The sequence below is a fragment of the Helianthus annuus genome, chromosome 8, assembly GCF_002127325.2.
Source record: "Helianthus annuus cultivar XRQ/B chromosome 8, HanXRQr2.0-SUNRISE, whole genome shotgun sequence".
In the NCBI taxonomy this organism is placed as follows: Eukaryota; Viridiplantae; Streptophyta; class Magnoliopsida; order Asterales; family Asteraceae; genus Helianthus; species Helianthus annuus.
Window position 1 is genome coordinate 72,464,113 of NC_035440.2, and position 16,454 is coordinate 72,480,566.

The window sequence follows — 16,454 nt, forward strand, 5'->3', positions numbered from 1 at the left end:
CTCAGTCGAAAAGATACTATACCTAGACGCGTGCGAGCACTACAGCTTACTATTCAGTCTAGTCTCCCTGCATAGATACGAGATGCTCAGGTGGAAGCATTGAAACCAGAAAACGTCAGGGCTGAAGCCTTACGCGGCTCAAGCCAACGATTAGAACAGAAGGAAGACGGCGCCTATTATGTAACGGGGCGTATTTGGGTCCCACTTTATGGTAACTTACGTGAGATTGTAATGGACGAAGCTCATAAGTCTCGCTACTCGGTACATCCAGGTTCGGATAAAATGTACCACGATCTCAGGACTACATATTGGTGGCCTAGCATGAAGGCCCACATAGCAACTTACGTTGGCAAGTGTCTGACTTGTGCGAGAGTCAAGGCGGAATATCAGAAACCATCAGGCCTACTTCAGCAACCCAAGATACCACAATGGAAATGGGAGGAAATTTCCATGGATTTTGTTACGGGCCTACCTAGATCCCAACGTGGGAACGATACTATTTGGGTGATCATGGATCGACTCACAAAGTCTGCACACTTCCTGGCTATTAAGGAAACGGACAAGTTCTCCACTCTAGCAGACATATATCTCAAGGAAGTTGTCTCAAGGCACGGAGTGCCAACCTCCATTATTTCCGATCGTGATGCACGATTCACCTCAGAACTGTGGCAAGCAATGCATAAATCTTTTGGCTCACGATTAGACATGAGCACAGCTTATCACCCTCAGACGGATGGGTAGTCTGAGCGCACTATTCAAACTTTAGAAGACATGCTTCGGGCATGTGTTATCGATTTCGGCAACAGCTGGGAAAAGCATCTCCCGTTAGTGGAATTTTCGTACAATAACAGTTACCACACCAGCATCCAAGCCGCTCCATTCGAGGCATTGTACGGACGTAAATGCCGGTCACCTCTTTGTTGGGCAGAGGTGGGTGATAGTCAGATCACAGGTCCAGAAATGGTAGTAGACGCAACGGAAAGGATTGCACAGATACGACAACGCATGGCGGCGGCTCATGACCGTCAGAAAAGTTATGCTGATAAGCGCATGAAACCACTCAAGTTCCAAGTTGGGGATCAAGTACTACTCAAAGTCTCACCCTGGAAGGGTGTAGTTCGTTTTGGCAAACGAGGCAAACTCAATCCGTGGTATGTCGGACCGTTCGAAATCATAGAAAGAATAGGCAAAGTAGCCTACAGACTATACCTACCAGCAGAACTCGGTGCAGTTCATAACGTCTTTCACGTGTCAAATCTGAAGAAGTGTCTGTCAGATGAGACCCTCATAGTTCCTTTGAAGGAGCTCACTATCGACGAACAGTTGCGATTCCTCGAGGAACCTGTAGAAATCATGGACCGGGATGTTAAGGTCCTCAAGCACACCAGAATACCTCTTGTTCGAGTTCGTTGGAACTCTCGTCGTGGCCCAGAGTTCACATGGGAACGCGAAGACCAAATGAAAGAAAAGTATCCCCAATTGTTCGCAAACAGTACAACCACTACTGAGGCTGAAGCTACCATGGAATTTCGAGACGAAATTCCAGATCAACGGGGGGAGGATGTGACACCCCAGGAAAACCAGGAAACCCATGCAACTTAACTAGCTTCCTCAGTGAGTACGTACCAAATTTCAGGACGAAATTTCTTTCAAGTTGGGGATAATGTGACAACTCGTATTCAAACCTCTTTCTTTGTACTTAATGTAACGTGTTTGAACCCTTGTGATTACGTGAACTTATTGATTAATAGATTGTTATGTGAATATGTGTAATGTATGTATAGATATAAGGTAATCGTACAACATCACTCAGTCGCACAACCCACTCGGGCCGCACATCCCCCTTGGCCCACTGTGACTCGAATTCGAACCATAAGGGCAGCCCATGTATGGGTTCGGCCCACTCCCTTCTTATACGTATACAAGCAACCACACTTAGGGTTTTGTTTCTCATTCATTGCAAAGCAAGGACACACACAAAACCCTATTCCCTCTTTCTCTCCTCTCGAAGCCGACGGCAACACACCCCTCTCTCTCGAAGCTTTTGTGTTCATATCAATCCTTGTCCTCACCTCTAACCGGTTAGTGTTATGATTATTGATTGTTTGTTGCATGATGTTGTGGTATGTATGCTTTACATGAGGATTTAGGATGATATATGATTGTTGGAGAGGTAAACTGTTAATGTTGATGTTCATAATAATCGGCTCACATGTGTACTTGATGATATTCATATAATTCGGATAGTGTGATCTAGATTTAAAACCAAATATACATAATCGGCTACTGTGGTTTGATCATCAAAGTGGTTACATGATAATTAGGGTTGCTTATTAATATAAAGGTTCACTAATCTGATGATATGAATTGAATATTTGAATGTTTATTCCTATATGATTAATTAGAGTTTATACGGATCAAATGATAATTTCCTGGTTTGATCGATTATTGGCTTGAATGGAAACTGTTAATTGATAATTGTAAACACGGAAGTTATTTAGTTGGTCAAACGAATTGATTGAAATTGTAACTGATGTGCATGATTTTTGGAATGTTATAACTAATCGCACAAGTCCTCTCAGTCGCACAAGATCAGGTCACACAAGACCAGATCTGATCGCACAAGTGCATCGCACAAGACAGGGTACAAACACATAATTCACCTAGTACTGCTTATTTATGCATGATCGCACAAGATCTGGCGGACCGCACAAGATGGTGCCGATCGTACAAGATCTTGGGCCTCACACACACTGTTTGAACTTGACATGTTATTGGACCGAATGGCCCAAAACCCAGTCGCACAAGTTATTCGGGTCGCACAAGCTCAAACGGGTCGCAGAAGGCATGTTATCTGGACCGTGGTTATGTTTATAGTTTTGTTTTGGTTTCTTGATATTGGGCCGGGTATTATTGGGCTCCAACGGATGACTCGCACAAGGCCACTAGACTTGTGCGAGCCCAACCTTTTAATCGCACAAGTTGAATACATTATGACTGTTAATGTGTTAACATGAATTAAGTGTTTGCCATGATCTATACGTGCTCGTAACCTGTTAGCTTATATGTATCATACGTGTTTTACTTAAACCTAGACCTGACTTGTATGGTAACCGTGTTAGGACGTGGTTAGCCTTAACTAGCTTGACTGACCTTTCTGTGTATCTGCCGAGCAAACCAAGGTGAGTTCACACTCTTACCAAGGCATGGGATTCTCGGTGGGTAGGGAATGGGATTTAAGGAATGGGATTGAATGAATACTTGTACTTACACTGTTACTAGACTATCTACCATCGTCCTCGGATGCGAAGGTCCCATACGTAAAACCTACGTATACTTGTACTTACCACTGTCCTCAGGTTGCGAAGGACACTTACGTAAAACCTACGTAAACTTGTACTCTCTACTGCCTCGGGTTGAGAAGGGTACTTACGGAAAACCTACGTAAACCCCCGCGTACCACCGTCCTCGGGTTGAGAAGGACGCTTACGTAAAACCTACGTAAACCCTGTACGTACTACTGTTCTCGGGTTAAGAAGAACACTTATGGTTACCTCTAGTCTAGTACATACACACATGGGAAGCCCCCCACTAAATGAACATACAATTGACTTAGTTAATAACGCATGGTGATGCAACGAACTTACTTACTGTGAACTCGCTCAACTAGTTGTTGACTCTCTGTTACATGCCTTGCAGGTCGTTAGGTACTCACGGAGCTTGCACTGGGAGGCGCGGTCGTTGTGGACATGGATCGTGGATGTTTTGTTAAACACTTATGACAGTTGAAAACTTAATAATTACGTTGGATTTTCATACTATGCTTCCGCTACTTAAACTATGTTATTTGAACACCTTTCATATTGTGGGTTGATATACATTTACATTTACTATTCACTTATATGCTCAATATGATTGGTGGCTTGATCCTGGTCATGTCACGCCTCCAAGCGGTGGTACTCCGCGTGTGGATTTTGGGGGTGTGACATCAATAGGAAATAGATGGTCGTTAAGGTTCAACTAGCAGTTGCGAAGAACAGAATCAAGAACAACGGGTACACCATTCGCAACTTCTACTGTCAAAGGCTTACCTAGTTTCGTTCTAGACACGCGAAGCAAGGGCTCAAAAGACAACGACACAAAACTCTTATCGGCCCCTGAACCAAAAAGAACAGACGCATGTTGATTATTAACAAAGAATGTACCGTTCACCACATCATTGTCTGCTTGCGCCTCTTGTGCATTCATGTGGAAAGCTCGTCCACGAGCCTGAGCCGGAACTGGATTTGCATTTACCAATCTTGGACACTGGTTACGGTAGTGGTGAGATCCCCACATTTATAACAAGAACCTGGTGGGAAGTGAGGTCATGCAGCTTGACCTTGTTGCTTAGCAAGGGGCTGAGCAATTTTTTGAGCCGGGTTCTGAGCTGCCCGATTCTGATTGGCAGGAATACGACAGGTGGCAGCAAGATGACCAGGTTTGCCACAGTTGGTGCATTGACGACATTGGAGGTGTGGCTGATGATGACCGTTACACATGTTGCACAAAGGTGCATTACCAAGATAAGGCCTCTTGGCAGGTTGTTGCGCAGGCTGATTTTGAGTAGCTTGAGCCTGTGCAGTAACGGCATAGTTTTGGGAAGCCTTCCGCTTCCTAGACACCTTTGAGGAACCCGCATCATTTCCCTTCTTGTTTTTACCTTTCTTGCTATGCTTCTTGTCAGACTCCTGCTTCTTACCCTTCTTGTCACCCTTTCTGTGCAACTTACCCTTTCGAATCTGCGACTAAGTCAACGTCGCAGATAACTCGATCGCCTGACGGACAGTGGTAGGATTACTACCAGTAACGATGTCTTGCACGGAGTCAGGTAGACCATCGATGTACCTCTCGATAGCCTTATCAAGTGGGGTAACCATTGTTGGGCATAGCAAGCTTAATTCCTCATACCTGTCAGTATACGCCCGGTGCTCGCCACTAACCTGCTTCAGATCATCAAACTCCCTTTCCAACGCTCGCAGCTCTTGACAAGGACAAAACTCCCTCATCATAAGAGTTCTCAGTTCAGCCCATGTTTGTGCTAAAGCAACTTCAGCACCACGGTCTCTCATAACCCCGTTCCACCATGTCAAAGCCCTCTTCTGAAATACGCTAGAAGCGAACTCGACCTTCCGGTTCTCAGGACACAGAACATGACGGAATGTACTCTCAATGCTCTCGAACCATTGAAGGAGCCCAGTTGCCCCTTCGGTACCACTGAACTTGAGTGGTTTAGCTGAATTGAAGCTCTTGAAGTTACAAGGAGCGTTCTGATTGTTGATGGCTTGGTTCACTTGAGCTATAATGTTTGGGAATGCGGCAGCCATGTGCTGTGCCAGAATATCTGCCATTTCGGCATTTGTTAACGGGTTTTCACGACGAGGAGGCATGCTAAAAAGAGAAAAACATGAGAGGAAACGAGTGAGATGATTAGATGAAAAGAATGAGAGGAAACAAAATCAACAAAGGCAAAGATGGTGGTCATTTGTCTGTATCACAAAGCAAACAAACGCCACACAGTTACTAATCAAAGTAAATGGGTCCAAAAATAATGCTTAGCGAAGACATGCTTGCCTATAAGTGAACACTCACCCCAGGAGTTCTCAGGTAAGAGTGACTGGTCCTATTATGTGGATTTGTATGAACACTCTAGCCTTAGACAGAAAACCCAGGGTATAGGCATTCACCCTTCCAGTTTGCACGTGTTCACACTATTTAAAACCCAAAACCTTGACGAGATTTTGAAAACTTGGAAGGCACAAGGCCAAAAGAATCATTCAAAAATAAATGATAAAATTTCAAAATCAATTTGAAAAATCAAAAAGGATTCAAAACCATATAATAAAATATTTAAAACAAAAGATTGTTTTTCAAAAATCGTTTCAGAAAACTGGGTTCACGTTTTGGTGATCACCTAAGGATAGGTGAAGTGCATGTTTTAAGATCTAAACACAAGACAACTTGTGTTGGGGTCCTAGAAAGGTTATAGTCTAGGTCAAAGCATTACTAATAACCTAATTCCCTATAACCATTGGCTCTGATACCAACTCTTCTGTCACACCCCGACCACGTAAAACATCAAATCGTGGCGGAAACGTCGGGGAGTGTTGTAACAGAATTATTGTTCCACAACCATGGTAATTAAAATAGTATTTTATTCATAACCAAAGGTGGAATTTCATTGTCTCAAAACAAGAACCAAAGAGTTATATTGTCTTAAAATGAAAGAAACAAGAGTTCATAATTAAACTAAGTCTATCTTCATTTTATGTCACTAAGGCCCAAGTCCACCCTAGCGTGTCACGATCAACATCCTAAGCAACAGCTCCTGAAAACACATGTGAAAATAGGTACGTCGGCATAAAAATGCCTGTGAGTAACATAGGTTTTGTAAAAATAGGATTCATGACTTAAGTTTAAGAAAATGTTTAATGAAAACTTGTCATGAATCTAGTTTAAGTGTTTGTTTTTATAAAATGTTTGAAAAGTGATAACAAATCAGTTAATATGTATATATATATGAAAGAATAATGTATGGTTAAAAGAATAGCCAAGTAAAAATAAGTTGTATAAAACAAGTTGTTTTTGTAAAACAAAGTCTTGTGAAAAATATAGTATTTGCTAAAAATGTACAAGTCCAAACTAAATGATTTAAGTAACGCTACGACATGTAATATAATACAAGCACTTATATATAGGAAGTACCAGCGGCGTATCCACCATGCTTGTATCATACTACACACATATCGTTACTTAAGTCACTTAAACAAACCACCAATGTATAAAGTCCATGTTTAAACCAACCATCAAATGTTCTTGTCTAAATCATTGTCATATGTTTAAAAGTCCAAAATGTAGTCATGTATGTGTAACAAATGTTATGTATGTTAAGTAAAATGTGTCCACTTAAACCAAATGTAAGAATGTACAAAACAAAGTATTTTGAGTATATCAAAAAGTTATGTTTTGCAAAGTAAAAGCATGTTTTAAATGATACAAACACTAATGTGGTAAGTTAACGCATATATTCAAGCCTTGAGACAGACGGATAACCCTAAGTAAAGGTTATCAAAAAGAAATGTTTTCGGATTCAGTCATTCCTTTCATCCAAACAAACCTAGGATGTCAGGAACGAGATTTGTCAAGTCCTATGGTACCATTACTTACTACCGAGCGGCGTAGCTAATGTTAATGAATATATATAAGTCCCGTTTGTACAAACCAAATGTTATACCAAATGTAAACATGTTATATGAAAACAATGTACTAAGTATGCTAAGTTAACATACAAAGCAGAAAAGTCATGTAAATCAATGTGCTAGCATGCTCAGTCAACATACATAGCAGAAAATGTAATGTAAAACAATGTGCTAATATGCCGAGTAAACATATATAGCAAAACAATGTAATGTAAATCACTGTGCTAGCATGCTAAGTTAACATACATAGCAAAACATATATGAAATCATGTACTATATGCGTACTAGTGAACATAGCAAGTATATGATGTGAAAGACATGAAAAGCACGAAAGTAACAAGTAGGCACATGTGTTTCACCCCAAAACATTTGAAAAACAGTAAAAGAGGGGACTATGTACTCACTTGAGATTGTTCAATAGACTTTAGATATCCACCAAGCAAGATAGAAGATCACGGATTCAAACGACACCTAATATAGGTATCTACATTAATAAACGGACCTATCGGAGGATCGGGTAGTACGAGAGTTTGTAAACCAAATAAATGTGGGAACTTATGTAATATGGTTTGACAAAGCCTACATACTAAAACGAAACTTATCCTAAGTGTTTTTGACCCGTTACGACCCGTTTAGATAGCTTATGCTACTTTAACGCGTCTTTCGCGTAAAACGCGTTCGGAATGCCTAACTAGTCCTATGACAAGTAAAATATGCCTTAACATGTTTAACATTGTTGCTAAATCAGTTTAGATACCAAAAATCATGTTACATAGGCTTAAAATGAATTTTAGCGTTAAAAGGGTATTTTGGTAATTCACCTAAGGCATAAGAACTACTTATCATACAACTACTTAAACGATGGGACCATAAGGTATAACCTCGAAAGGTTATTCCCTATACACTATGGTCACCTAATGTGTTTGGTCGGATCCTAAAGATCGACCAATGGGTCGGGTTCGAAAGTATAAGCGATTGATTAGATCGCTTACCTTTATGACCCTAAACAAGCACAAATCTAAAAGCGACGCGTTAAACATGCTAGAACATGTTTAGTAAAGTTATAAAACAGGTTTGGTATTAAAACAAACGGTTTTAATACCCTAGAGTAGTTTGGTTACAAAATACGCGAGAAAACGCATTTTGGCCGAAACTACGACTCGTCACTGAGCCTAGATAACGTGTTAATCAGTAGGTATAGTCACTAGGGACTATAACCATCGTGATTACGCTCACGTTATGAAGTTCAAACGAACTTCGCATTGACCATAAACTGGTCAATGCAGAAAGTCAAACACAGTTTGACTTTAACGCTAAAACGAATGAAAAGCGCGAAAGAATACTTACAGAAGGTCCCGCAAGATTGATATTCCAAGTATGTCTCAGGTATGAAGTGATATTCACTCCAACTTAAAGAAAATCTCAGAATTCAAGTGAGGAAAATGGGCAAGGCATGGGGGGGTATTTATAGGTGTAGTTGAACCGTTAAGATCGTTCCTCGTTATCCGAGATTCAATCCTAGCCGTACACCTCATGCCCATAGTTTTTGAAAACCAGGGGAGCCCCTAAACCAGCCCATAGACTCAACAAAACCATGTGCAAGGGTGGGTAACAGCTGGAAATGGCTGGAATGCAATTCTGCTGATCTGGGCATGGCTTACGGACCGTAAGCATACCCATACGGTCTGTAAGGACCCTGCAGACCAGCAGATTTTGCATTTTGGCAGTTTTGGTCCCTTTGCGTGTATGGTCGTGTTTTGGCACTTTTAACACCCGTCAAACCCATTTATAAGCTCTAATAGGATGTTAAAGCATAGGGAACATTAAATATGCTAAAAAATATGCCGGATTTCAGTTCGTTTGGTCGTACGATTGCGTTGTTCGGTTAATTACGACGGAAGTCGTAATGGACGCAAAAACGGTCCAAATTGCGCGACGAATGGATTTTTGACATGCCAATCACTAAAACATAATATTTTAATGATTACATAAATTTTTGGATGTCCGGATGTATTCAGAAAGGAAGTTATGCGCGAAAATGCAAACTTATGCACTTTTTGACGCTTTTAGTCCCTGAATGACCCAAAAGTTTATTTTAGCACACCGAACCCCTCAAAGCCTATTTCTAAGCTATGTAAAGGATATTTAGGGTGTGTTTAACTTATGGGCATGTTTTGGAATGTTTGTTACAGTTCAAATTGGCACACTTTCGCAGTTTGTCAATTTTAGTCCTTGTAAGCGAATAAACTTGTTTTTGCCATACCAAAGCCTTCAAAACTTATTTCTAAGTTATGTAAAGGTTATTTAAGGTATGTTAAGCATAAGTTGATGTTCTGGAGTATTTGTTACGTTTAACTGATTACGTTTACGCACCAGTTTGCGTATAATTCTCTAGAAAGCGATATAGAGTATAAAATGGAATAAAAAACAAAACATGAAAAACATCAAACATAAACAAACAAACATTGGGATCAAATAACTTTATTTCATTGATAAATGAATTGTTCATAATGATTACAAGCACAAATGTCACAGAAATGAGTTCGATGGGGGATATGAAGATCTTCCTAGGGCTTCAGGTTGGGCAACTGCCCGATGGAATCTTCATTCACCAAACAAAATATGTGAATGATGTGTTGGAAAAGTTCAACATGTCTGAATCAACTCCAACATCCACCCCCCTGGCTCAAAATCATGGGATATGTCCGGATGAAAGCGGTGAAAAGGTGGATGAGACGCACTATCGGTCGATCATTGGATCTTTAATGTATCTGACTGCGTCACGCCCGGAGATCATGTATCCAACTTGCCTATGCGGCCGATATCAGTCCAGTCCGAGACAGTCACACATGACGATTGTGAAGAGAATTTTACGGTATCTTAAAGGTTGCCTAAGCACCGGCTTGTGGTATCCTAAATCTGGTGACTTTTCTCTTACAGGCTATGCAGACTCTGACTTCGAGAGCTGTAAATTGAATGCAAAATCCATAACTGTAGGCTGTCAGTTCTTCAGAATTCCACTAGTCACTTGGCAGTGCAAGAAACAAACCAAAGTCGCTCTCTCGACATGTGAGGCTGAATATGTTTCGGCCTCCAGCTGTTGCTCTCAGATCCTTTGGATCCAACAGCAAATGAGGGACTTTGGTTTGCAGTTCTTGGACACGCCAATCTATGTGGACAATGAGGCAGCTATACACACCGATGATCAGAGAGCTGATTTTTACCCAAAACCCTTTGATAGAACAAGATTTAACTATCTTTTAAAATTGAACGGGTTGAAAAATTTGTTTTCTGGGTGGGTAATAGAGTGTGGAGCCGAGGAGGACGGCGATCAGAAGTGATCTGCATCTTGTTGTCAAGTTTCTGTACAGTTTTATTTTCTGTTTTTGATAAAACCAAAAACACAAAAATATGTTTTTGATTTTAGGGGGAGAAAGTTTACAGAAAATACAAAAACATGATAAAATTTCAAAATATAAAAACATTGAGAAAATCAAAAAGAGTTTGTGTAAAAAGGGGAAATGATAGTACATCAGCTCGACAGTTGCAGTACGCTAAAGAAATGTAAAGTTTAATAGTGATTAAGTAGTCTCGCTGATGATATGCCGATAGGTTTTTACACATTTAGTAAGTTTGTTTGGGATATAAACCTAAATCATTTCTTGCTTATTACGTGGGGAACATCTCTCGGATATATAGGTAACCCCTGAAATCCTGTTTAAAAGACTCTATTTCTGACATACTAGGTCTTTGTACGTGATGATATCTGGGGTATTATACGAGGACTTCTGATTTTGCGGGAGCAATAACCTAGTCCTCATATAATACTATGCACTACTTTATTTATAAAGCCTCCCCTCAGCATAAAAAATGATGAAACATTGAAAAATGCTAATCATGTGCTGTTGAAAAGAAGATCCCCAAAGTGGACCCACCTAAAGTCGAGCCATCATCTCTCTAATAGAACGGAAGTTCTAGCCTGAGCTCTCATGGCCTCGCATTCACCCATTACAGATATCATTAGTGTGCACTCACCTGTAAGACTTAATATAGTAGTCTGGATACGGGAGTATATTCTGAGGTGGTACATGCATATAAGTTAAGCCTTTAAAACACTAATTCGTAACCTAAACAGATTGAAATTTGTGTGAGAATTTAAATTGGATCAGTATATCGGCAATCACTGTGAATTGCTTAATGCTTAGTATGAAATCAAAGCTTAACGGTACTTGTAACTTGTCAGCAACTGATATGATTCCTAACACGCTCACCAAAAATATGTTTGTACAGTTTATTGTTTATCAAAATCCAAAAAGATTTCATGTTTGTTTAGCAAAATGTCAAAAATCCAAAAAGATTTGATTTTTCATCTTATTTTCGACAACGGACATCGGGGATCTGATGACCAAAGTCTCACAGTGCTAAACAAGTTGGAACATGTGGGTTGGATAAGAAAAAGTTTGTGAAATGTGTTGGTAATTGCTTGAAAAGTTTAAAAGTTCATTAATTTGAACTTAATCTGCTTCAGAATGTCAGCAAGATCATAAATTGGTCAGCTAAGGTCATTAACTTGGACTTGGCAGGCTAAACAGTTGACCAGGGTTATTAACTTGGACTTGGTTAACTGGGTGTGATGGTAAATAGTTAAAAATCAAAAAGTTAAAAAAATAAAAATAATAAATAAATTGAGAAATTAAAAAAAAAATTTGAAAAGTGTTGTTTCATACTAAATGACCAACTCGCACGAAATGGCCAAGTGTTTGTTATAAGCCAACTCGTACGAATTGGCCACATTGCTTCATTGTTCATTTCGCATGAAATGGCACGTCTCTATAAAGGGTGCCAAATCGCTTGAAACCTCAGTTTCTCCATTTCGCACCAAATACGCACAACCTTCAAACGATCTGAGGCGATTCATCGATTTCTTGAGATTCAAGCCTAAATCTTGTCGTTTTTGTTGATCGTAATCTCTGTAAGTTGGTTGGTACAACTTATAACATGGGAAAGGTAAGGATTGACAGTTTATTGAACCAGATCTGTTGAACTTCGATGAACAAGACCTTTGATTTTAGATCTAGGTTGATTTTGTGGACCAAATTGGATAAAAACCATATTAGTATGTTCGGAATTTGATGTAGATTAGATCTAGGGCTTCAATTTAAACTAGATTTCTTGAATCGCTTGAACTCCGATGAACAGATCTCCGAACTTAGATCTAGGATGTGTTTGTGGTCTAAAATGAACAATAATCTTATCAGTGTACTCGGAATCTGTTATAGAACAAACCTAAGGTTTCAATTTCATCATCAAAACAGGTTTTAAACATTTGTAAAATCACTGTTCATTCATGTCTGTTCAAACGAAATGGAAACCTGATTTCAAACGAAATGACAATTCATTTCATACGAAATGGTACACTGTTTAATGTTTCCAAATCATGCGAAATGGCCATTTCACTTGAAACACCATTTCGGTTGAAACACCATTTCGCTTGAAACACCAACTCGTTTGAAACTGACCAATTCGTATAAGGGTCAACTCATTTGAAAATGACCAATTCGCTTAAAATTCCAATTCGTGTGAAGTATGTTATGTTTTGAAATTAGGTCAAAAATGTTTAACTTGTTGTTATGTTTATGTTTCTAGCATCAATTGTTGAATTTGATTCGTCACATAACACTTGTTGTGTTTATGATGAAGAGCTTCCAAAGATGGCTGTATTCAAGGATATTCTGGAATTTCTGAAGCGGTTACCTATCCAAAAGGCATTGACGAATCAGCATAGTGTTTTCAGATCTCATATTGATCGTTTCTGGAAGAATGCTACGTATGATGAAGAGTGTAAAGTGATAACTTCAAATGTTAGCCTAAATGGTGAAGATAAAGAGATCGTCATCACAGAACAACTTGTCCGCGAAGTGTTAGATTTTCCGGATGATGAAAATTCACCAACAAAGTTTCCAGAGAGAATGGTTAAGGGTTGCATGTTGAGAATGGGATACAGTGGTCCATTGAATAATGCTAACTATTTGAAAGCTTGTTTTCCAAAGCCGTATAAGTTCTTCATTCACTCAGTGATTCATGCACTCAGTCATAGAAAGGGTAGATACGACGTGATGAAAGATTACCAGATGTGTATGGTAACAACTTTGGTGTTAAACAAAAAGTACAATTTTTCTAAAATCGTTTTCCATTACATGAAAGAAAACATTACTTCAGGCAGTAAAACCTAGATATATCCGAGATTTGTACAAATGATGCTTGATCATGCTTATCCAGATCTAGTGAAAGATGAAGATAATGATCTATTGGTGTTGTATCACATGGATAACGATTCGTTGATCAGATTATCCAGGTATCACAAAAATTGGCCAGAACCGAAGACAAAGGCAGAATTCTTTGGATTCATCAAGAGTGCAAATTATGAAGATCCAGATCCGGTGAATTAATAAAGTTAGTAGAATTCAGGGAAACACGAAAAGTGGAGAAATGACGAAGAGATGAAAGAAAAAAGTGCAGCTGATGAATTAATAAAGTTAGTAGAATTCAAGGAAACACGAAATGAGTGGTTTACAAAAGAAGAAAAGGAGTAGAAAGATAACTCCTAAAGCTCAAGCTGAAGAAGGTTCGTCTTCACAACCGCAGAAGAAACGTAAGAAGAAAGCTGTTGAAACTATGTTGATCGACGAACCTGAAAAACTTGAAACAGAAGTGAATGTTGATGGAAATCAAGAACAACTATCTCCTGGAATGGAACAGTTGATGAGAGATATTGATGTTACTCTTGAAACTGGGGAAGCAGCTGGTGAAAAGGTAGTTGATGATAAAGAGAAAAGTTCTTCTGATCCTGAAGAAAGTGACATTGATGCTGAAACTGATCGATGGATCAAATCAAACTATGATCCAAGAGATAGATTGATAAAAAGGAAAAGAAAGCAGAGTGCAGACGATGATAAAGATGAAACATATGTTCCATCACCAGAACATGTTCAAGAAGTACAAACACCACCTTCTGAGGGTAGGAAGAAATCTAATGCAAGAAAACGTGTTGTATCTCCTGTAGTACGAAAGTTGAAAATCACGCTGAAAAAACGTCCACCAACTGAACCTCAATCAAAACCTATCCAAGAACCAAGTCAACCACCATCACCACCACCACAATCTGAACCACAAGCGGAACCACATCAATGACCACCACCACAAAATTAACCACCACCATCACCACCACCACATCAACCATCACCACAATCATCATCACAACTTCGTATTTCTACACCAATTCATGAACAACCTGTTATAACTTCACCACACATACTACAAACACCACCAACTTCACAACCACCACTACAAACGACTCCTGGATCGTCTAAATTTAAAGATTTTCCGCATTTTCCAGAGAATATACTTCTTGAAGATATTGGAGATTTTAATTTTGTAACTGATGATGTTGTAAAGAAGTTACAGAAGAATGTGGAAGAGGTGATGGTTGAGAAAAAGAAGTTAGAAAAGCGTGTAAAGGCTGTTGAAGCTGAAAACTCATCTTTGTTGAAAAGAGTTGAAGTTGATCAAGCTGATATTGATATACTTAAAGTTCGAATAGCAGAGTTAGAAGAAGAAAAAGCTCGAAGAGATGATCAAAATGAATACTTCAAGCTGAAGAACAAAGAATTGGAAGCAAACAACGCTATGAAAGAGCATGAAATGTATATGATGAATAAAGTATTGGAGAATTTAATCGGAAAGCCTGTTGAACAAAGATTTGAAGAGATCGAGCTTGAAGAAGTCAGAGCTAGACGTAAGGTTGCGATTGAAGCTGAAATGAAAAACAAAGGCAAAGGTGTTCCAATTGAAGGTGTTGCTGAAGTAAGTGAAAGAGCAATTGTAGTATCTGAGCCGGAAAAAGTTCCTGAAAAGTCTATTCTTGATCCTTGTCTGATATCGTCAGTTTCTGGTGTGTTTGATGATGATGTAGAAGATGAAGAAGAAGAAGAAGATGATGATGATATTCTGAAAGATGGTGCAGAAGATGTTTTTTCTGCTTCAGGTGATGGTGATGATGACGGCAATGATGACGATGATCAAGGTGCTACAGGCATAAAAGTCACCGAAGCGTCTCAGGAAGAAAAGATTGATGAATTTCTTCAGGATGATGCTAATAAAGAATCTGAGAATGCAAAAGGTAAGGGGGAGCATGATGATACAGAGAATGTTGATGAAAGTGATAATCATGTTACAAGATTGATTTTGCGTCTTGAACACGGTGTAGAGGAAGGTGAAATTCTGCACACTTACATGTTAGCCGAGATCATCAAGATAACGCATGTTGATGAAAATGAATTCAAGTTTGATTTTGAAGAAGAGTTGAATAAGTTCGACATCAATCAGCAGCCTGAATACCAGTACAAATACGTAGAAGATGCTGATAACTATGACAGAGTTGAAGTTGAAGACTGGAGTGATGAAGAACATTCTGAAAGTGTTCATGTTGATACTTCTAACTTTCCGACACTTGCTGAATTTTTCAGTCAAGCGAATGAAGACGAGTTAAGAAGGAAAGTTGCTGAGAGTGTAAAGAATAAAAGCTTTAGTGAAATGTCAAAGGATGAACAGCGAGAAGAAAGAAAGAAATGGTTCAGAAAAGATTCTGAACGAAAGTTCAAAAGACCTCTGTAGTATTACAAGAGAGACAGAGAAGTTTCTTTGGGAGATATTATCAGTTGGGGGTTTCTGCCACAAGTGAATGCATATGCAATTTGAAGAGAATTTGGCGTTCAGTACTTTGAGTATATTCAAGACATAATGTCTTTGCCCTGGTGGGATGTAGAAGAACTTCCTAAAGTCAGAACTTTGTCTTATCCTGTCAGAGAGCGTGATATGCCTACTTGGGGCTTAATGAAGTTTGAAGCTTTCAAAGATTTTAAACACTGGAAGCCTCACTATCCGAAGAAAGTGAAGAGGCTAGATCCAGTTTCCGGCATTGAAGAAACTATTCTGCAAATTAAGAAGCCAAGAGTGATAAAGAATATTCCACTGCCTAAGATGGAACAAGATTTTCACAAAGGGTTCTTATGTTGGGTTTATAGCTGTATGTCAACTGAAGCTGTGATCACGTACAAAGTGGAGAATGAAATCAGATACATTCATCTTTATGACCCAATGTGGATTGTGAACTCCTCAGCGAAGGATATCGAATGTTTATTTGTGAACAAGATTGGT

General features: G+C 39.3%; 1 protein-coding gene across 1 annotated transcript; it reads left to right on the top strand.

The window, feature by feature from the left end:
- Nucleotides 1-14,720: 14,720 nt before the first annotated feature.
- On the top strand, nucleotides 14,721-15,911 carry LOC110870151 (trigger factor-like). The gene has a single exon (XM_022119353.1). It carries the CDS (start codon nucleotides 14,721-14,723, stop codon nucleotides 15,909-15,911), a length of 1,191 nt encoding a protein of 396 aa, XP_021975045.1.
- The last annotated feature ends 543 nt before the right edge of the window (nucleotides 15,912-16,454 follow it).

Coding starts and splice junctions, on each gene's coding strand:
- LOC110870151 (XM_022119353.1), top strand. CDS start 14,721: ATGGTTGAGAAAAAGAAGTTAGAAAAGCGTGTAAAGGCTGTTGAAGCT.